This window comes from Giraffa tippelskirchi, chromosome 3 (genome assembly GCF_054371585.1).
Source record: "Giraffa tippelskirchi isolate mGirTip1 chromosome 3, T2T-mGirTip1v1.2.pri, whole genome shotgun sequence".
Classification (NCBI taxonomy): Eukaryota; Metazoa; Chordata; class Mammalia; order Artiodactyla; family Giraffidae; genus Giraffa; species Giraffa tippelskirchi.
In genome coordinates this window covers 40,321,088-40,342,541 of record NC_137277.1, presented here as the reverse complement: position 1 = coordinate 40,342,541, position 21,454 = coordinate 40,321,088, and the positions used below count along the sequence as shown (strand labels likewise).

The window sequence follows — 21,454 nt, the reverse complement described above, 5'->3', positions numbered from 1 at the left end:
ATGAGAAGGAAAGATGTAGGGGAGTTCCAGGGTTGGGCTCCTCAGGTGTGTGTGTGTATGGTGGGCAGAGAGAGAAGTCACCGTGGGGACCTCGGGGTAGAGGGATCTGGGGAGAGGTGAGGCAGAGAGAAGAAGAGATGGTGACATTTTTGAAGAGCTTAACCCAGGACCAAGGCTCCAGACTAAGGTGTGGGGGGGCTTGCCTGGTGACTCAGTGGTAAAGAATCCCCCTGCCAAGGCAGGAGATCCCTGGTCCAGGAAGATCCCACATGCCGTGGGGCAATGAAGCCCGTGCACCCCAACTACTGAGCTGGGAGTGCTGCGACTACCAAAGCCTGCATGCTCTACAGCCTGTGCTCCACCATGAGGGAAGACACTGCAGTAAGCTCGCACACCACAGCAAAGAATGGCCCCGCCTCACTGCAACTAGAGAGAGCCCAAGCAGCAACCAAGACCCAGCACAGCCAAAAATAAATACATAGATAAAATTATTTTTAAAAAAGACTAAGGTGTGAGGGATACCAGGTGAGGAGGGATTAACTGGTGAGAGCAGAGTGAACACCTTTTCTGAGAGTTCGGCCCCAAGACGCCCACTCTACCTACTCAGCAGGAGTAAGCGAAGTGCCCGACAGCAAAGGAGGCACGCCCCCCTGGGACCCAGGACCCAGAGGGCCACCATCCCAGAATCTCATCCTCCTACTCCCACGCGGGCAACATCTGTCACCCTCATCAGACACAGACAGTCTAGTCTGGATGACAGGGCCCTCATCCTGGAGTCGAGCAGGAGCCCATGAACGTGGGCCTGCTCGCACCACCATCACGAAGGAGTCACACACAGGTGTAGAAGCCACTGTTTCTAATTAACCCCCAATGCAACAGCCACAGAACACAGCCGGCCATGGCCCGCTAGAGGCCAGAGGGACAGTTCCGGATGGCTCCCAGGGTGGAGTCAGGATACAGAGCAACTGGCGTCCCTCAGTCTCAGGTCCTAGGATGGGCCTGATGGTCACAGAGCAGTCTCCCTGAGGTGTCTTCTCCTGGAAAAAGGTGACCACTTCAGCCACTGTTGAATCAAGGGAGATGGTGGGCATGGGGCCAGGCCACGTCCACACAGCACCTGGAGAATGCTCTCTGAAGACCCCCAGGCCAGATTCTCCAGAACGTCTTGATTCCGGCTCCGCCTGCCCCCACTTCTAGGTCCCAGGGCAGAGAGAGAAGGCAGATCTCTGGCCAGCGACAGCAAGTGAGGATAGGGGCAGATGAGATGGACTGGGCATGGACCGCCCTGCCAAAGTCTGTGGCCAAGCTCTTCTACCAACTGCCAGCCCTTCTCAGGAGGGCACGTTGGGGGCATGGAGCCTGACCCACGAGCAGAAGCAAACTTGGGTGCAATCCTCTGCTCAGACCCTGGAACTTTCTGGGCTGGACTCATTGAGCCGGGGGTGGAGGTGGGGGTATGTGTGTGCTATTGGCAGGACACACCTCAACCTGTCCACAACAACTACAGGAGAGCGTGGGTGGAGGGCTCCTCCATCCTGCCTACTTGATCACTGGCTTCTGCTAAAAGCAGGGATCTCAGACCCTCTGCCCACCCCTCAAGGGGACAGCCAACAAGATGTCAAGACTCCTGGGACCCAGTGCTCTGTGCACCAACCAGTCTCTGCAGCCTGTACGAATGGGAGCATCTCCCCCGCCCAGGCAGCCTAAGGCCCAGGGTGGCGTGACAAGAATGCAGGCCTGTGCCAGATGGGGCATGTGCCTGGCAGGCCTGCCCGGGTGGGGCTGGAAGTGTGTGGGGAAAATTTAGAAATGAGATGCGGGAGGGAGGGTCCTTCCCGCATCCAGGGGCCTGTCTCTAGATCTTCACTGTTGACAAACTAGCTGGTTTCACTCACACCTCAGCAACAAAAACCTGTATTTAAGGGGCCCATTCCAGAGATCTAGACTGAAGAGAGCAGAGGAGGGTGGCCAGGGCTCCCCCTGGGAGGTGGAGGATGCCGCTGCCTCCTCGGGGCCTGGGCTGGGCCCCCAGCTCCTGGCAGTGATGGGCAGAGCTGGCTGCCAGCTCTGGCCTCTGCCCTGGATTCACTCTAGCCCGGCTCAGATCTGTGGCTGGGCTTCATCCAGTGGGTCCTCCTCCAGAAAGGAGAAAGGCTGGATCTGCAGGGATAAAGCAGGTGGTGAGTGGAAGGGGCAAGGGCAAGTTTTTGCTCCGTGCCTTCCGTCTCCCCCATCCCCCAATGGATGCAGCTCTACGGTGCGGGGGAGGGGAGGCTCCTCGGCCCATGGCCTCAGGGAACCAGCCATGGGCTCAAGTCTCCTGGGCTATCCTTCCTTTTGTGTTGTTGCTGTTTAGTCACTAAGCTGTGTCCAATTCCTTTGCTACCCCATTGACTGTAGCCCGCCAGGCTCCTCTATCCATGGGATTTCCCAGGCAAGAATGCTGGTGTGGGTTGCCATTTCCTACTCCAGGGGATCTTCCCGACCCAGGGGTCAAACCCAGGTCTCCTGCATTGCAGGTGGATTCTTTGCCGCTGAGCCAGCAGGGAAGCCCACCCTTCCTCCTACCCACCATTATCTGTTACCTTGAAGGGTTTGCTTATCCCCACCACGGAATGTAGGTTGTTGCTATAGTAAAAAAGGAGAAACTGATCCTCAGTCTCAGGGATGTCGCTGATGTCGATGTACACCTGGAGGGAAGGACAGACAGATGTGGGTCAGCTCTATGGCCTCAGGCCCCATCCAGCTCTCAGCGACTAGGTATCCAGCTCTCTGCTCCTTCCAGAGCACAGAGGAGAGCTCAGGCAAGCCCCCCTGCTGGCGAGGTGGAACACCTGTCTCAGCTAAGGGGGAAAATACCTGGTTCAGCCCATCACTGAAGGAGACCTGGTTGTCCTTGACCCAGACATAGGAGACGTAGTCATTAATGTGGCGCAGCCCCACCTGTAGGAGGGGGGGATCAGGCGGGCGGTCAGTGGTTTGGGAGGACATGGGACCCATGTCCAGTCCTAAGGAGAGGATGGTCTCATTTCTAAGACTGGCCATCAGAGCATCATCTGCCTCCTCCCCTTCACGGCCAGCCCCTTGGCAAGCAAGGACTCCGGGTAGATGAGGGTGGCTCTGTGGTCTCTATGCCCACCTCCCGTGAGCCCTCAGAACAGATAAACGGGGGTGCGGCTGATGGGCCCCATCACCTTGTACAGGCCAATCCAGTCCCAGGGGCTGCTGAGGAAGTCTGCAGTCAGGGAGTAGCTGATCAGCATGTCGCTCTCCATGGTGCATGGGCCCTCGGGCAGCAGGGTGATCAGCGGGGCAGACACCAGTGGCTTCAGCTACACACAGGGGTCAGAAGGGGTTGAAGTCCCACAGCAGCGTTCCCTTCCCTGGGAGTCCTGACTATGGCCTTCCAAAAGGTCAGGGTCACCGCGGGGGTGAGGGGGGCAGCCAGCAGTGTGGGGTTTAGCTCTCCACTAGGCTGCCCAGAGGGTATCAGACCTTGGCTGGCTGGCTGGAAAGAAGGGCCAAAGACTGGTGGGGGATGGCTGGCCCTGCCAGGGACGATGGGCCAGGGGGTGGGTGGGTGGGTAACCTGGCAGAGAGCCAAGTACTGGGGGAGGAGTGTGGGGTGGAGGAGACTGCGGGAGCTGCTGACAGGATGAAGAAAGCAGCCAGGGAGTCGCTCTCAGGATTCCACCGTTTCTGACCCAAAGGCCCAAATTCAATTTGCGGGCCTCTGGTGAGAACAGCCGGAGGCACGTGGAGGGACACAACGGTATAAAGACACAGGATGAGGGCAGTCGGCAGCTCAAAGGGGACCACACCGCCTTGGTCATTAGACGGCAAGATTACAGGAGGAGGGGGCTCTCTCTGCAACCTGAGCCAGACGGTTTTCGGACAAATGAAAGGAAGTCCTACCTCACATAGTAGGTAATAAGCATAATGGAACTCAGGAGCCCCAAGGGACAGTACCAAGAGGAAATGGAAACCTACTGACAAAGGGTTTGAACACATTTTTGACAGACAGAGCCAGCAACAGCTCCTAAGAACAGTGGGACACCTGACCTGGGAGGAAAGACAACCGTGTCCTCCTACAGGTCTCCCCGGGGGACCTGCTGAGCTCTGAACCTGGGGCAGGCAGGTCTGGGATATGGCCCGGCACAGCTGCGGCTCTGTCAAGTGCCAGGCAGCCTGGAGATTTACCTCCAAGTCAAAGGTGCAGGTGACGGGCTTATGGTCACTGATGGTGTACACCATGTGGCTGACGTAGCTCCTCAGGAACAGGGCAAACGGGGCTGAGACCGCGGGGGTGTGGAATTCGGTCTGGGACTGCCGCTTCAGCCTCCAAAGGATGCGATCGGTCCAAGCAGGCTTGCGCTTTTTCTCACTGGGGGTGGGGGGAGAGGAAGAAGGGAAGAGAAGGGTCAGGCCAGCAAGAAGGAACCTCCACAAGCTCCCTTGGAGCCCCTAAAGCCAGGGCCTGTCAGCCGCCATGAGATGTCCCTGGACAGAGCTGGAGCCCAGCCTGGCAGCGGGCAGGAGCGTGCCCCATGGAACCAACAGTACACGGGTCTGTGTCAGACTCAGCCAAGGACCCTCGGTCTCATCTACATTTTTATGAATCAAATGGTGACTCAGAAACACTCTGTCTAAAACCTTTCTTACTTCCTGAACAAAAGCAGCAGAAGATCAAAGAGGCTGAGGTTTGGAATGTGGGGTTAGAGCTGAGCTGAAACTTGGCTCCCTCCCCCTCCTCGCAACTACAGATGTGATCTTGGCAAAGGGCAGGGAAGTATTTAGAGAATCTTTCCACATGCCTTCAACCAGGACCATTTATCCCCTCTTCACAGGTGGAGAAAATGGGTCTTAGAGGGGTTGGAACTTTCCCAAAATTGCCTAGCCATGGTGTGGTGAAGCCAGGACTCTGGGCCAGCCAGCATGACCACAGGGCACATGCCCGTCGTCACCAGGGCAACCCCTCTTAGGCCTCAACTCTTCATCAGTAGAATGGAGATAACAGTAGTTACATCTCAGGGCTACTGAGATGGTTAAATGAGATAAAACACAAAAAACAGATAGCGCCGTGCTTCATACAACGGAAGCTGCCCATAGACACTGGCTCTTATGAGGCTTTGTTCTCAAGAGTCAACTGAAGACCTGCCACCCCCTTTCTGTACTCCCAGCTTCCCTGACAGGCATGAGAGACACCATACAGCCTGGTCAGATGATTCACTGCTTTAAAACTTTTAAGGATGGACTTCCCTGGTCCAGTGGCTAAGACCCTGTGCTCCAGATGCAGGGGCCTGGGTTCCGTCCCTCGTCAGGGAACTAGATTCCACATGCCACAACTAAGACCTGGTGCAGTCAAATAAATAAATGTATATTTTTTAAAACAAAAACAAATCCAGCAAAAACCTTTTAAGGAGGCTTCACTGCCTCCAGAAGAAAGCTCAGGTCTCCAAATGTGGCTTTCAAGGTGCCCAGGAGTCTAATGCCCCTTATTCTACCTTATCGCCCACCTCTGCCCCAGACCCACCTCACCCTGGTGAACCTCTCAAGCCTCTGGGCCTCTATTCTTGCAGCTTTGCTGCCTGGAACTCCCTTCATGGCAGGGAGAGGCCCAGTTCCAGCACTGTTGTTGTCATAAAGCCACCCCTGACCTCTCTGCTTCCAAAGCATTTGACACAAGTACATCTACTGTTACACTCTACTGTACTTTACTGTTTCCCACTCAGCCTATCAGTTAGTGTGAGCTGAGAAGGCAAGGAAGGGGCTCTTGGTGTCTCCTGTGTATCCTTGGCATTAGCACAGAGCCTGGTATGTAGTAAGTACTCAACAGTGTAATAGTCGCTCACTTGTGTCCAACTCTGTGACCCCATGGACTGTAGCCCGTCAGGCTCCTCTATCCACGGACTATCTCCAGACAAGAATACTGGAGTGGGTTGCCATTCCCTTCTCCAGGGGATCTTCCCAACCTAGGGATCGAACCCATCAACAAGTACTCATGAAAAAACACAAAACAAAACAAAAAACAAGTGCTTGTGAAATACAAACAACTAAAAAAAACCCCAACTCACTCTCCTTCCTCAAAAATGCCCAGTTAATTTTAACACACACAACTTCACATGCTTATAGCTTGAAAGGCTATTTTTGTCTTCTGCTTTATTCACTAACTATTTTAAACAAACATTCCTGCCACACTTTCATCACTTCAATAGCAAAATGGTTCTCTAGCAATAGCGGCAGAATGGTGGTGCCTTGGTGGTGAACTTAAGACTCTAAAATTGGAGACCAGTTGGTGAAAGGTTCTGTCCTGTTAATGAAGAGTTCTGGGTTGGTGAATTTGGGGAGTGGTGTGCTTGGAGAGGGTATTGAAGCTCTGTGCCCTTTCCCACACCTTGTCCTACACATCTCTTCTATCTGCCTATTTCTGAGTTGCATACTTTTAAAACGAATCAGTGATCTACTTTTTTTAAAAAAAAATACAAAGTTCTGCCCTTGGCAAGTGACATCATCACTCCAAACCTCAGTTTCTTCAACTCTAAGATGGGGTGATAACAATACTTATTTCAAAGTACTTATTTCAGTTATCAAGGGAGTGTTCCAGAAGTGTAACTGGCTACGTCACCTCTGCTCTGTGCTCCGGGCATGTTTTGACCTTTCATGCTTCTGAAGAGTGTTTATGGGATGTTGGAATGTGGTAGTTCCATCCCAGAAACTACAGATACAAAATCTCCAATCCAACCTTGGACATTCAGTGCCTAGCAATTCTTGAAACTTGGTAGTGAACTGCATGAATGTACCACTCTCCCTTTCAAAGCATCCTCCTGCCCGCACTTCCCTATTATGGTCAGCAGCCCGTAAGTGCAGTCCCGTCAGAATCCTCCCTAAGTCCTGGCCACAGCCCCACTCTCCTTCCCCCTCAGGACCTCAGCCTGTCTCCCCTTCTTCCTTTTCCATGGCCTGGTCCACATTCATCACTGGGCACCTGTACTGTTCATTCTTTTGATGACTTTTGTTGTTGCTGTTTAGTCGCTAAGTTGTGTCCAACTCTTTTTCGATCCCCACAGACTGTAGCCCGCCAGGCTCCTTCTGTCGAAGGGATTTCCCAGGCAAGAATACTGGAGTGGGTTGCCGTTTCCTCCTCCAGGGGATCTTCCTGATCCAAGGACTGAATCCACATCTCCTGCATTGTAGGCAGATTCTTTACCACTGAGCCACCAGGGAAGCCCTCAATCCCCTTTACTGAGCCCTTATTATAAGACAGGAGACTGGGGAGGATCTGATAAATGGGATTGACAAACTTGTAGAGGAGCCCGTTTAACAAACAAAAGACAAAGGAACAAATAAGCAGAATAAATATGTCCAAACTAAATATATTCCCCCAGTTCTCCATTCCTGGTAACAGCTAAACACGGAGTCCCTCCATGCATCACATGGCTGTGGCAGGCATCTTCCCAACCCTGGAAGGGCGCCGCGGGTCACCGCTCCCTTCTTCTCTGGGACACCGACGCGGAGGGAGGTCACCATGTGCAGGCTGGAGCTGGGTGCCCGCCCACGTTGCTGACCATGGAGTCAGCTCTCCTCCACTGCACCCATCTCCTCCCAGTCTGTCCCTCAGGGGCTGATTCCCAGTGTGTAACCAGAATGGGGCCTCGCTAATGCTTTTTTTGGCTGAATGGTCGTGACTGAGAACAAGAACTGTTTTTTTAAAATAAATTTTTATTTATTTATTCAAGGCTGTGCTAAGTCTTGGTTGCTGCATGGCCTTTTCTCTAGTTGTGGAGAGCAGGGGCTGCTCTCTAGTTGTGGTGTGAGCTTCTCCTTGTGGTGGCTTTTCTTGTTGTGGAGCGTGGACTCTAGGGGGCGAGGGCTTTGGTAGTTGTGGCGCATGGGCTCAGTGGTTGTGGCTTGCAGGCTCTAGAGCACAGGCTCAATAGTTGAGATACACAGGCTTAATTGCTCTGTGGCATGAGGGATCTTCCTGCATCAGGGTTCAAACCCATGTCTCCTGCATTGGCAGGTGGATTCTTTACTACTGAGCCATCAGGGAAGCCCCCAAGAACTGTTACTGGAGATGACAGGCACACCCCGGTTTACTGTGCTTTTCTTATATTAATACTTGGCTGAGATTGTGATTTTTACAAATTGAACATTTGTGGCAAACGTGCATTGAGCAAGACTACTTGGAACCATTTTTCAAATAGCATTTGTTCCCTTTGTGTCTCTGAGTCACATTTTGGTAGTTCTTAACAATAGTTCAAGCTCTCCTATGATTATAATTGTTAGGTGACCTGTGATCTTTGGTGCTACTATCACAAAAAGGGAGGACTTGCCAAAGGCTCTGAGACTGGTTAGCATTTTTTACTAATGAAGTATTTTAAAACTAAGGTATGTACATTTTTTAGATATGTTATTGAACACTCAATAGACTACAGAACAGTGTAAACCTAACTTTTCTGTGCACCAGGAAACCAAAAAGATTGAGTGACTCTATTGTGATATTTGCTTTACTGTGGTGGTCTGGAACCAATTCCACAGTATCTCCCAAGCATGCCTGTGATATGTCTTTACTTTCTAAAAATTAAGACCAAGTAGCTCTGCAAGATTCTCTAGGCTTAAGAGCCTAGAAAACTTGAGCCAATTTACTGGCCCCAGAGAAGTGATGTGTTCCATTTTTGGGTCTGGGAGCATTTTCCTCTCGGCTCCCTATAGATGGCTCCTAAGTGTCCCACTGAACTCTGGACTTGAGTCTTGCCTAGATTGATCATAACATCCTCTGCTCACTGCCGAGCGGGGAGGTGGACTAGGTTCCTGTCGACTGTAACAAAACCCTACTGCAATCCCTGACTTTAATAGGATTTCCTGCCCTCAGCCCTTTCACCCTCCCCTGTAATGGAGCCGACCTCGTTTCTCATTACATCTTGGCTCGGGTACGCTGCCGAGGCTGGGCAAAGCTGCGAACCATGCCCTGCACACAGCTTAGTCCCTCTGTACAGCGGGGCAGCCCCACTCAAAGTGCCTCTCATCAGTGCTGCCGCTGACTGATCAGAATGCCTGCCCTTCTTTCTGTGAAACTTGCTGCCTCTCTGACAGCAGTTCTCATTGACTCCTCCTGGCTTCAGCTGCCTACCTCCTTACCATTCATTTTGCTCTCTTTTACCACTTCCACACAGAGCTCTGGAACCTTCTATCGGCCAACTCCTGGTCTTGAGAGTGTTTATTTGGCTCTCTCGCTCTGGGTGGGTCCTTCTACTAGACTGGCTGCTCCTTAAATATCTTATCTTTTCCTTTTGTCCTCTCAGGCTCCCAGTTGAAACACATGCCAGGCACACTGTGCTATATAACCAGGGACAGTCGTAAATCAGATCCAGCCTCTGTGCTCCGGGCATTCATAGCACAGCAAAAAAGGTACGCCATGTCTTAAAAGACACACTGAATGCACGATGTGCAAGGCTTGCAGGCAGCACAACGGCAGGAGAGAACTCTCAGTGAAACTGGCAAAGGTCAGGGAAGATTTTCCAGTAGAGATGATGCCTCAACCAGGTTTTCGAGGATGAATAACAGACTGATCACACAGGAACATTTCTGTTCCCTATGTGGGGTTCCTGCCAACCACAGGCACTCCCAGCTGGGGATATTTCAGTTGTGATGTCCCCCTGTAATCCCGTTGTTCCTGTCCAGACATTCCTTCATTTCCTGGGCTCCAGGCAAGGGGAAGCATGAGTCTGGATTCACACAGACCTCAGTTCAAATTCTTGCTCCATCACTTACTCTGTTACTACCTTACTTAGACCTTCTGAGATACAGTTTCCTTATTTGTAAGAAGTCAGTATCAACACTGTCTACCTAATGAAGAAACAGTAGGAATTAAGTGAGATGATGCGGGCAAAGCCCTCTTCCCCAATGGCTGGCCCTGGTCAGCACTCAGCAATGTCACTCACAGTGTGGATTGCATCTATCACGTAGAAATAACATCTGCCTTCTCCTTGGCAAGCTTTTTGCCATCCCAGCCCTGACCTCCTTTCTGCTGCTAGCTGGCAAGACTGGCTGTGTGGGGACTTCCCTGATGGTCCAATGGTTAGGACTCTGTGCTTCCAATGCAGGGGGCGTGGGTTAGATCCCTGGTTGGGAAACTAAGATCCCACACGCTGTGTGGCGCAGCCAAAAAATAAATACACATTAAAAATAAATATAATTCATCAAAAAAAAAAAAGACTGGCTGTGAACTTGGAGGCACTGCGGGCTAGAGGAAAGCATCATGGGCAACACAGTCTGGAGAGGTCTAGCCCCAGCTCCACTATCACTAGCACAGCCACCTGGGGAAGACCATGAACATCTCTGAGCCTCTCTACACCACCTGTGTGACTTCCAGTCTCCTGCTGGCTTCCCTCCCATACCCGGGGCTGTGAGCTGAGTGACGCCTGGCCACATGGCCTGTCAGCAGCTCTCTTCCTGCTGGCAAGTATCAACTGGTAGAGGGTCCCAGCTTGTCCCACAGAGGCCTGACAATTTCCATGATAACCCTCACTTCCAATGGATGGCCGGGGAGACTGACAGCTGCGGACCTGGGCCCGTGGGCCAGCGGGAGCCTGGCCCCTTCCCTACTTTCTGGCTTGTGCTGTGGCCCAGCTGGCCCTCAGTTCCAGTGTTCGTGGCCTCTTCTTGTGTGCACTGCCCCGGCTGTGACCCCACTCTGTCTTGCTCCACATGCCTCAAATGGCTCACGCTCTCCCCCTCGCTTGGCGGGGACATGGTGGCTCTGCCACACGGCTTCCAGCCCTGGGTCAGCAGGGCCCCCTCTCATGCTACTTTTGCCCCACTGCCTAAGTCTAAGGTTACCTGTCCCTTTCTCAGTTCTTTAGAAAGGTTTTCAGTAAAATTCCACCTGAAGACCTGAATCTCAAAACAACAACAGCAGTTACCATGGTGCCTACTGGGTGCCAGGCACTAGGCTAACATACCAGGTCTTATTTATTTCTTTTTAAATATTTATTTACTTGGCTGCCCTGGGTCTTAGTTGCAGTATGTGGGATCTGACCAGGGATTGAAACTGGGCCCCCTGCTTTGGGAGCTGGGAGTCTTAGCCACTGGACCACCATGGAAGTCCTGTGGTGGTCTCAATGAATCCTCAGTCCCATGAAATAGGTACTGTTATCATCCCCATGTTATAGATGGAAAAATTGAGGCTTAAATACCATGTCCAAGGTCATGCTGCCGATAAAGCACAAACAGTGCTTCTAATCTCTAACCAGGTGCACTGTCTCTGCATTGTTCCCCATTAACTGCCCCACTGACAACTCCTACTTCATCTTCCTTAACTAGTACCCAACCCACTCACAGCTAGGGCAGGACTATTTAACAGCCAAGCTTTCTGTCCCCACCCCCACCTGGGCAGGACCAGAAAGCCCTGGGGGAGTGGGGGGCAGGGGTTTGAAGGATGCTAAAGTGTAGTCCCTCCCCATCTCCCTTGCCCTGCAGTCAGCAATCAGCTGTCTTCCCTCCCCTTTGGCTCCACCTGCCCCGGCCCCAGCCCCTATTCTGGCCAGCACCAGCTCCCTTTCCTGCTCCTTCCTGGGGCCATCTGGGACAGCACCCACAGTCAGCATTTCATGAAGGGTGTGGAGGCACGGCTCCTGAGAGGTGATGGCTGGATCTAGTCCTGCTCCCCTGACACTTCTAACCAAAGTGGCTCCCATGATCACAAGGGCCAGCACGGTCTGACTTCCTCGGAGACAGGCACATTCTCTCCCAGTGGGGCCTCCTCACCTGGTGTCATAGTTGTTGGAGTTCTTATCAAATTTGTAGGTAGGTGGGAAGAGCAGGGACCCCTCCTGGAATTCCCGGAGCAGTGGGTCGTGTCTCTTGGCGATGCTGAGCTGGAGAAAAAGGGATCGGCACTTGCCATTGCAGTGGGGCAAGATTCAAACCTGGCAGTGCCCTCATAGTCAGACTCCTCCCCACTGCCCCAGCCCTGTACCCCACCCCCAGGACAGCAGCTGAATGCAAATGCAAACATCACCCCCCCACCCGCACCCACCCCACCCACCCCGCACCCACCCCACCCACCCCGTAGTCCCAGGGGAGGGAGCTCCCTGCCACTTCCCAGTCCTTGGACCACAGGGACCAGGCTCTGAATTCTATTTCCCTAGGAGCCACTAGCAGAAGTGTGTCAGAGGGGAGGCTGGGGTAGGCAGGGTGTCCCAGTGGGTGGTATCTCATTCTCCAGGAGGCAAGACAGGTTGGGAGTGGGAAAGATGACAAGAACATTGAGGGCTGGTGCAGGGCTGGCAGGCCAAAGCCCTTCTCGCTCCCTGACCTCACGCACACCTGGCGCTGGAGCGCCTCCAGGTGGAGACCAGGCTGGCCAGACAAGCCTGGCTGCCCCACTCCCAGCAACCAAGGCCTATTAGACTCTGCCCTGCCTGGGGTCAGGGACTTTGAAGGCTTGGGAAAGGAGAATGGGCACTAGGGAACCTCCCCACACCTCCTGCTGATCTCCCAGGCCTTGGGCTCAGAACTCTCCTCCCTCAGGCTCAGATCCCCCCTCTCAGATACCTGATCCTTCTCCCACAGGTCATTGTAGCGCTGATTTTTTATGGATTCTCGAACAAAGTGCAACCCGAAGTCCTCAATCCGAAAGTTCATGTCTCCAAACCAGAGAATGAGGCTTCAGAAAGAAAGGAAGGCAGGCGGCCTGAGGGTCTGTGATGGGCTCAGAGCAGGCAGGAGACCACAGGGACTCTGACCGCTCACTGCAGGGCTGCCAGAGAGCAGAAGGCTCGAGGGCGGGTGAAAAGCCAGATGCTGAGGATCAGGTGAGGACAAGGGCAGGCCCCAGCGGGCCTGTTCTCCTGGCCCTCACTGGCCATTTAGGCCAAAGGGACCAGCCCTGAGGGGCAAGTGGCAAACATGGAGCAGACTCTAGCCCTCTCTCCCTGTCCCCCAACTGGGCACCCGGCACCAGGTGCCCCCACAGGGCACACCTGAGAACCAGCCCTTCCCGGGGACCTCAGGAACCATGAGATTCTTGACCTAGGATGTTCAGAACCGGCCAGAGTTTCTAGGCAGGACAGAGGGGCCAGGCAAAGGGAAGGGGTCCCAGACCCCAGGCAGGCAGAGCTGGAGAGGAGAGCAGACACGGCGTCAGGGAAGAAGCTGCAAGAGGGCGGGAGATGGGGGCAGCCTGCCTCTGGCAGGGCAGCAGTGACTGGGCAGAGCAGGCTTGCTGGGGCTGGCCTGGGGGAGAGGGTCGGGGCACAGTTCACACCAGCACGCTCACTCATGGTCCAGGATGTTGGGGATATCCTGTGCCTCAAAATTCTGCATCTCCAGGATCCGGTCAAAGTGCTCCAGCCGCTGGTCATTGTTGGCCATGTGGGGGGGCAGGTGGCAGTTGATGATGCTGACATAGTAGCCGTAAAGCTTCAGAAAGATGTTGACGCCCCCTTTGTTCCCCTGGTAGGTGGGCAGGAAGGGGTGGGGGGACACACCTGTTTTCCCATCCGGGGCCTGAGGGCAGATGGTCTCAGTTCCTGTGGGATCTCCCAGGGTCAGTAGACACTCACCTCCGCAGAGCCCAGCTCACCTACCTGCCGTCCCAGGGACACTAGGCCCCCCAGAGGAGGGAAGGCAGCTATGCGGGGCACTGGCCTGGACAGAGTGCCAAGATTCATTTCACACCCTTTTTTCAATTCATTCACTCCCAGGCAGTTGCCCAGCTCTAAAGCCCCCAGCCCGCAGCCCTCCCCCATCCAGTGAGAGAGGGACCCCCAGTTCTTGACTCAGAAAACAGCTGAGTCCTTACCCAGTACCCGAAGAGGCCGGTGGGAGTGGATTTAGTAGACAGGATCTGGATAAAGGGCAAATGCTGGTACTTGGCAAAGATCAGTAAGAGGAGCCCTTGCATGCGGACACTGGAGACCTGCAGGATGGAAGGGTGACAGTCATTCATGTCCCCCCAGGGCCTGTGCTGGGCGCCCTTGAGAGCCCTGAGCCACACAGATGTCCTGCCCCAGAGGCATCTCAGTGCCAATGAAGTCTCAGCTGCCAAATGAGGCTATCTGGGGGCTCAGCAAGGGGGTGGAGACATCCCACCATCAGGAGGGCACTGGCTCTTCCGCCCCAGCCCACGCACGGCCAGGTGCCCTTCTTAGTGTCTTCCTGAGCTTCCATGGGTACCGTGCATGGAGGGGCTCAAAGAACTTCAGAGATGCGTTATGGGACAATGGCTAAGGGCCAGATCTAGGTTCAGAAACCAGCTCGGGCAGTTAGTATTTGATGCCGGACAAGTGTATTTTCTCATTGATAAAGCAGGAATCTATCTTAAAGATGCTGGATTAACTGGTAGCTCTTGATATTAATTTTTACTTTAAGGATTCTTGAAAGTAAACGCAGAGAAGGGACATGAGAGAGCGGGAAATACTCTGTATCTTGATTTGATGGGTGGCAGCATGGCTACATACACGTATAAAAACCCACCAGACTCTGCCCTTCATTTCTCCATACACTATAGCTCAGGGAAAAACAATTAAGAAAATGCTACTGAAAAATAATACACACTATGGGCAGCTGGTGTCTGTGAACACCATGCAGAGGGGATGAGAGTGAGCACAGAGGATGCGTGTTCGCAGGTTGGGGGAAACAGCTAATTCTGGCCAACTTCTGAAGGAAGGGTCCCTGTTCTGCAGAAGGACTGAGGCACAAGGAGACTAAGGAACCAGCAGGACCACTTTGGATAGCAACGTCAAAGGACCAGGACTGCCAGAAGCCCCGCTCTCAGCTGCCGTGGAGGTGGGGTGGGAATGGGCCTGTGACCCTCTCACAGCTTCAGGCTGTCTACACCCACCACCCGAGTAGCTATTTCCGGAGCATGAGGTGCAGAGGCCAAGGAGGAAATCCCCGGGTGGGGAGCATGTACTGGGGCCTTCCAGGAATTATGAAACTTGATCCCTCAGGCCAGGAGCTCTGGGACGGTGGAGGAGTCAAGGGAGGGGGAACCCCAAACCCAAGACCGAGGGGGGCGTGAGCACCCAGGGCTGGGCAGAGGTTGCTACAAATGTGTCCCCGACTTCACTTTCCACCCATCTTGGTCTCTCCCCTTGGCAAACAAATACGACAATGGGAATGGGGAAGGGCTAGACTCCCGGGGGTGAGGGGGACTGACTCCCAGGGAACTGAAAAAAGATTTGGGAAGAGTTTCAAGATTAATCTGATCCCACAGAGCAGGTCTGGGCCACTGAGCTCCGCCCCACAGGCTAGAGCCCACTCTGAAAGAACAGGGAAGTGGGGGTGGGGCAGGGAGGATGGAAGTGGGGGTGGGGCAGGAAAACTTCATATTGGGAGAAAGGGTGGGGCTATGGGGAAAGGCAGGAGACTTGTAGGGGAAGTTCTAGTTGGAGGAAATGAAGGAGGAGCTAAGGAAGGGTCTAGAAAGAGGGAGGCTGGGAGACTAGGAGCCGGCAAAGGGGATCAGCCCCAGGCTTCTCAACCTGTGGCCAGCAACTTCCGGCCTCAGGAACAGGCTGCAGGCAGGGCTCGCCCTTCACCTCTACTCTCAGCTGTGCGAAGGAGGGGCATCTGCTGTGGGTGCCTGCCAGGCCCTCAGGCTGGTCTCCCAACCTCGGGAGGCCTCACGGAGACAGTGAGCTGTGTCCATGCCACAGGATGAGCTAATTTCCTTGGCTCAAGTCCATCCCACCGATCCCTTGCCAGTGAGCCGAGGTACAAGGAGGCTTCCAGTCTTGGGAAGGGAGTGGGTGGTGAGCGACAAGTGGTTTTGCCCTCTGAGAGGGGCCAGCTCCAAGTCTTCAGGAAGAGACCCGAGTTCGATCTGAAGGAAGCCAAGGGCTTGGGGACTGGCATCTTTTAGCCTCAGCAGCAGGATCACATCTGACGTGACCTCCTCCTGGCTCTGCCCTTCTCCGGAGGAATCACAGCTCTTGCCTCAGCACCTCTGGGCAGATTAGGGTAACGGAATGAATTCTAAAGCAATCCAATCACCCAGAGAAAGGAAAAAAGGAATTCTGTTATTTCTGAGAAGCAATGCTTCTTGGAGGTATTTTTAGTGGGACTGTGTTTCATCTCTTAGCTGTGCAGGGCACACAAGTAAGATCCAGCAATCTAGAGCATTCCTGCAGATTCTCCTACGGGCTAAAGATTTCCCAATGAATACTGGCCCTATAGACTGAGAACCCTTCTCCACATGTGCCTCTTCTCTTAACCTCTGGGTCTCAGGACTTGAGGTGTATGTCTCTGAAGATCAGAGGACATCCTCTGATACCAGCAGAAGAGTCATAGGATACCTGTCAGCCTTAGAGACCACCAGTACAGTAAAAAAGTACAATAGTTAAGGACATGGGTTATAAAGTTTGAAAGATCTGGATCCAAATCTGTCGTGATCTCTGAGTCTTGGTTTTATCCATATAACACCTATATCTCAGAAGAGTTAAGATTTTTAAATAACGTATATAAAGAGTTTGTTTATAATGCTGATGCTTTCAAACTGTGGTTCTGAAGAAGACTCTTGAGAGTCCCTTGGACAGCAAAGAGATCAAGCCAGTCGATCCTAAAGGGAATCAACCCTCAATATTCATTGAAAGGACTGATGTTGAAACTTCAATACTTTGGCCACCTGATGCCAAGAGCTGACTCACTGGGAAAGACCCTGATGCTGGGAAAGACTGAAGGCGGAAAGAGAAGGGGGCAACAGAGGATGAGATGGTTTGACGGCATCACCGACTCAATGGACATGAGTTTGAGCAAACTTCAGGAGATAGTGAAGGACAGGGAAGCCTCGCGTGCTGCAGTCTACAGGGTTGCAAAGAGTTAAACATGACTGAGTGAACAACAAAACAACACCACCAATAAGCACGCCATAGATAGTGGCAATTATTATTATACTCTGAGATTTCAGGCTGGGCCTGTGAGTAGAGACTGGAGGCTGGGGGTGGGGTAGGCACTGAGGTGTTACTAAGCCCTGCTGCATCTCCCCAAGGAATTCTCCCAACCTGAAAAATATCAAGGTATTAAACTAGCCCCTAGGGTCCCAGCTCAGCTCCAGCTACTTCAGAAAGACATAAGGCAGACAGGAACCCCAGGGAACCAGGTGCAACTGGGGTTTGGGTCTTTAAATAAAAGGGTAACAGCATGAAAGCTGGACTGGAAGACAAAGGGCTAGGGATTAGTAATAAGAGGTGAGACACATTTCCCAATCACCCATGAACTTGCAAGTTACCTTGACGAAGCTCAGAGGGGAAAGCACGTCCATGAAGAAACTGCTCCATGGGTCTTCAAAGGCAGTGTCAGAAAGGAGGCTCATGATCCCACAGTTCAGTTCCTGCAAACTGCCCATCCCAGATGAGAGGCCTGCCCCCTGGCCTGGAGGGCACTCCCTCTGCTCTGACATCTAGCACTGCCCTCAGCTGACTGTCCAGCCCTGGGTTCTCCCTCCCTTGTGGCTATTGCTCACCAGCCCCTTGCCATTGCTGACCCAGGACAACAGATGTGGCCTGGCTCTGATGCAGGCTGAAAATTCTTGGCCTTCACACTCCAGGGTGAGGGCAAACAGGTTACAGTGGTTCCCCAAGGGGACAACTTGGGACTGGTCAGGCTTACCTGATCCTGATCTCAGATATAGGGAAGGGTGACGGGTCCTGTGGACACCTACCCAATGACATATATGTCCAGGTTCAGGTTGTTCAGCTGAAGCAGATCACTGAGGTCTGGAGGAGGTGCTGCAGAAGCCACATTCCATGTCACAACATGTATGCTGAGAAGGGAAGCCATGGAGGAAGAAGGGTGAGACCTCCTCCAGGTAACAGACCAGGGGCTGCGCCTGCTAACGGCTGGACCATAATCTGTTGTAGTCAGAATGGAAAATGTATGTTTTTCTGCATCCACTGGAAGAAACTGGGGCACTGAACTACAAGCCCTTCATCTTCACCTCTGTTCCCTGAAGCAGGAAATGCCTACCCTGGACCGGCTCCTCTGTGCAGGTATACAGCTGCCCACAGATGGTGGCACCTGTGCTGCTGACACCAGGACAGCTGCCAACGAGCGAGGCCAAAGGTTTTGGAGTCAGGCAAGGGAAGGGGTGTGAATGGGGTAGACAGTGAGGACTTTATTAATTCCAACAGCCCATCATCTGTGGCTCAGTCAGCAACTTCTCACTCCCCACTCTTCAATCCACGGGGTCCCAGGACCACCAGAAAGATTCTGGAGGTTCAGTTTTCACCTTGTGAGAGGTCTGAGCACAGCAAGACAGGGGAATTTAAAAAATAACAGATAACGGCACCACCTTCCCTTCCTCACTCATCCCTGGAGCACAACCAATTCTGCCAAGCATTTCAGAGAGGCTAACAAGATTCTAAATAACAGGTTTCCCAACATATTTCTCAAGAGTCTACCCAATTTGGGGAAAAACCATCAGTTGGATAACATCCAACGCAGCTTCATATAAACCCCAGGGAAACAACAGATCTAATCAGCAGCTCTTAATAACACTGGCTTTCTCAGAGGCTCAGGGGAAAGAGAGACTTGATCATCTCTTCATTTGAACAGTTACAGCAGTGCTCCCGGGAAGCCCCAGACTGTGCCAAGTACACAGCAGGCAGGGGCTAAAACCCCACAGAGAGCGAGAAGAGCCAGCAAGCCCCAGGTAAGTCCTAGGCACACCATAAGGAGGAGGATCTGTAACAGCAGAAGATTTAGAATGGGGGCGAGAAGAAAAGGGCAGGATTTCCCCAAACATCTTTTCTCCATCAGATCCCTGTTCTTAGAGGTTCAAGTTCTAAAAAGCACAACCTGAAGAAATTCTTGGCCAGCTTAAAGCGACTTCCTGCCCCTCCCTTTGAACATCAACAAAACAATAGGAAAACCACCTTCCCAGGCACTCAGCCCGAGGCTCTGCGCTTCGTTTGTTTACGATCTCCCCCTGCTGTCCAACGGAGGATTAAAAGATTGCTCTTTTACTCCAAGGCTCCTTGTTTTCCCAGGGACCTCCAGAGCGGGGATTTCTTGTTCCTACTGTTAGGTCCCACGATTAGCAGCAAATCCTTGCATCGTGACTGGCACTAAGTTGGTGATTAGCGTTGTTAACGAGCAAGCATGAGACCAAGCTATTATCACTTCACTGAAGGATCTTATCTAAATCTGATTGTGGACTTCCGGAGGTCATAACGGGATCAGGCAGATCCCATGATGTATGTGCTGATCTAAAGAACAAGGTTTCTACTCTAGATCTAAGGAGAGAATGCTTTGTTACAGCTTTAACTTCAAACAGCCTAACACTGCTGCCTGCTCCAGAATCTAACTGGGACACCTGCTAGGGGCGCCGAAGTGGGAAAGAGCTTGGCGGCCTGAGTTCGGAGGAGGCGCAGGGTTTGAGCCCACATAGCCTTCTTAGATACTGGCCTGGGAGACTGTGAGAGGCCTCTGAACTAGAAGCAACCTATAGGTCTTGCCTCTTCTCTCCCAGTCCGGTTCTGGCCCAGAACCGCAGCACTGGTTGGGTCGGAGGTAGTGATCCCGCCCCGAGCAGCCGGCCTGCCCGCGTTGCCTTCCTCACCTGAGCGTCCTGTATCTCGGCTCGGTCCGTGGGTTCATGGCCTCCATCGTCCCCACGCAGTGGCCCGGCCGGCTTACACCTCGCCGCCGCAGCCGGTCCTGGCCCGATCGGCTGTCTCTGGGAAGCAGATGCCGGCCCCTTCACACTCCCGATTGTTTTTCTTCCGGATTCCGACCCTCCGACTCGACTTCCGTAAGAGGCGGGGCCGGGGCGCACGGAGGACTCTGGGTGGCGGGTCCCCAGGAAGAGGCAGGACTCTCCAAGGAGCGCGAAACGGAGAAAGGCGGAGGGAAAGGGGCCTAAGGGAACGGGGACGTAAGAGAGGCGTGTCTCCGTATCAGCAGAACCCGACGCAACACTGCCCAGCCCGCGGGGCGCGACGGCCCAGACTCCGCCCCCGAGGCTCCCAGGCTGCCCCGCGCGAGGCTGGCCTGGTGGGCCTGTCTTCCGGCGGAAGTCGGCGCCACGCCCTCCCCGGCGCGTCCCTTTTCACTAGCGCTGGGTGGGCCCTTTGGGTTCTAGAGCCCCGATCCCTACAGGTTCCTAACGCCCGGAGGGGCAGAGGGCGAGCCGGATGGGACGCAGCCAGCCACTGTAATCCACTCTTACCCCCCAGCTACAGGTAACCTCCCTCCTCTAGGCCACTGAGCGCCTCCATTCTCCACTTCCAACGTTCAGGTGTTTTCCTCTTTCCAAACCCGTGCAGACTGTTACACCTTGGACATTTAGGGGCTTCTGGACTCAGAAAATAAGCCATTGGTGAACGAAAAGTAAGTCACTACCTCTATCTACGCCCAAACATGAAGATTATTTACTGTGCCAAAGATGATGATTTCCTTCCAATCACTGATTCCGTTTGTCTTTTTGGGGCGCGGGGCAGGACCGTGCATGGACTTCCTTGGAAGATCTGATGAGAACCATGACTCTCCAAAGAAAAATGCATGACAGTTTTACAAACAAGCTTCGTAAGGTTCAGACCCAGAAGCCAGGGTAAGAACTCCCTTAAATAAATGTTTTGCTTGGTAGGAAGGATAAAGGGGGATGTGGAGAGTAGGGGAGACAAAAGCAAGAAGCAAATACTACCAGTAGAAAATGGCCCAAATACTTCCAGGTATCTGATGTTTGTATAAGTAAAATGATGAGCGATTGTCTTAGTTTACAGAAATCCGTGTGCCACAATTTGTAGAGGTATCTTGGATCTTTCTAATCCTTCCCTGGTAAAATGGGGGATGTCAGCAAGAGTTTGAAGATGCAAAATGGACATGAGAACATCACCAATAAGCTGGACTCCAGACAGCTCTGTCTAGGATTTTATTAGACTGCTTTTTTCCCCCAATATACCTGTATTGGAAGATTGAGACAAAAAGGCACAAACTCACATTAAATAAACAAGGTAATCTAATCAGGTCTACAAAGTGTATTTTGTAAAAGAAGTAGCACTAGGAACCAACCAAAATAAGTCAGGGAGTCCCAGCAGGGACTGTAAGAGAATTGGGGAAGATATACACGTGCCCACAATACTGACCCTGTACCCTATATCTCTCCATGAGAAGGCCAGAGCCCAGCACCTCTCCTCCCCCAGAGGCACTGCTGCTTCCAACTGGGACTGCGGCCCTAGAAATCTGATGGAAGCAGCTGGTCTGAAGGAGCATGGCACATCCTCAGAGACTACCCTTAGAGCTGAGCTTGCATCGTAAGCCCCTCTGAGTGCTAGTCAGTTCGGGCAGGGTGAGTAAGAAGGGAAGGGAGGCTCTTAAAAGGTATCATTGCCCAGCAGTGACACTCTCCACGGGGACAGAACAGAGCAGGCTCATCCCTCCTTTCGCTGATGTGGGCTGGAGCCCCAGATCCAGCTGACCTCTGAAAATTCTAGCTCAGCTCACATGGAGG

At 52.9% G+C, this 21,454-nt stretch overlaps 1 protein-coding gene and 1 long non-coding RNA gene across 14 annotated transcripts; one reads left to right on the top strand and one right to left on the bottom strand.

Moving 5' to 3' along the window:
- Positions 1-841: 841 nt before the first annotated feature.
- INPP5K (inositol polyphosphate-5-phosphatase K) lies at positions 842-19,749 on the bottom strand. 13 transcript variants are annotated; one of them, XR_014079553.1, is made up of 13 exons: positions 19,565-19,749; positions 17,666-17,855; positions 17,234-17,342; positions 13,805-13,921; positions 13,280-13,455; positions 12,556-12,667; positions 11,767-11,876; positions 4,201-4,384; positions 3,195-3,332; positions 2,860-2,943; positions 2,586-2,690; positions 1,118-2,160; positions 842-1,037 (listed from the first exon to the last, which is right to left on the bottom strand). XR_014079553.1 is itself a non-coding variant. In XM_081580104.1 (12 exons), the coding sequence occupies exons 2-12, from the start codon at positions 17,782-17,784 to the stop codon at positions 2,101-2,103; spliced, it is 1,314 nt and encodes a 437-aa protein (XP_081436230.1). In that variant the 5' UTR covers positions 17,785-17,855; positions 19,565-19,749; the 3' UTR covers positions 842-2,100. The 13 variants fall into 13 exon arrangements, 10 of the variants coding, with proteins under 10 accessions (XP_081436230.1, XP_081436225.1, XP_081436226.1 ...); XR_014079552.1 differs by having other exon boundaries at positions 17,666-17,767; XR_014079554.1 differs by lacking the exon at positions 17,234-17,342 and having other exon boundaries at positions 17,666-17,767.
- Positions 19,750-20,013: 264 nt separating this feature from the next.
- Positions 20,014-20,966, top strand: LOC145542059 (uncharacterized). The gene is made up of 4 exons (XR_014079555.1): positions 20,014-20,186; positions 20,271-20,334; positions 20,445-20,554; positions 20,720-20,966. It is a non-coding gene; the product is annotated as an uncharacterized LOC145542059 (long non-coding RNA).
- The last annotated feature ends 488 nt before the right edge of the window (positions 20,967-21,454 follow it).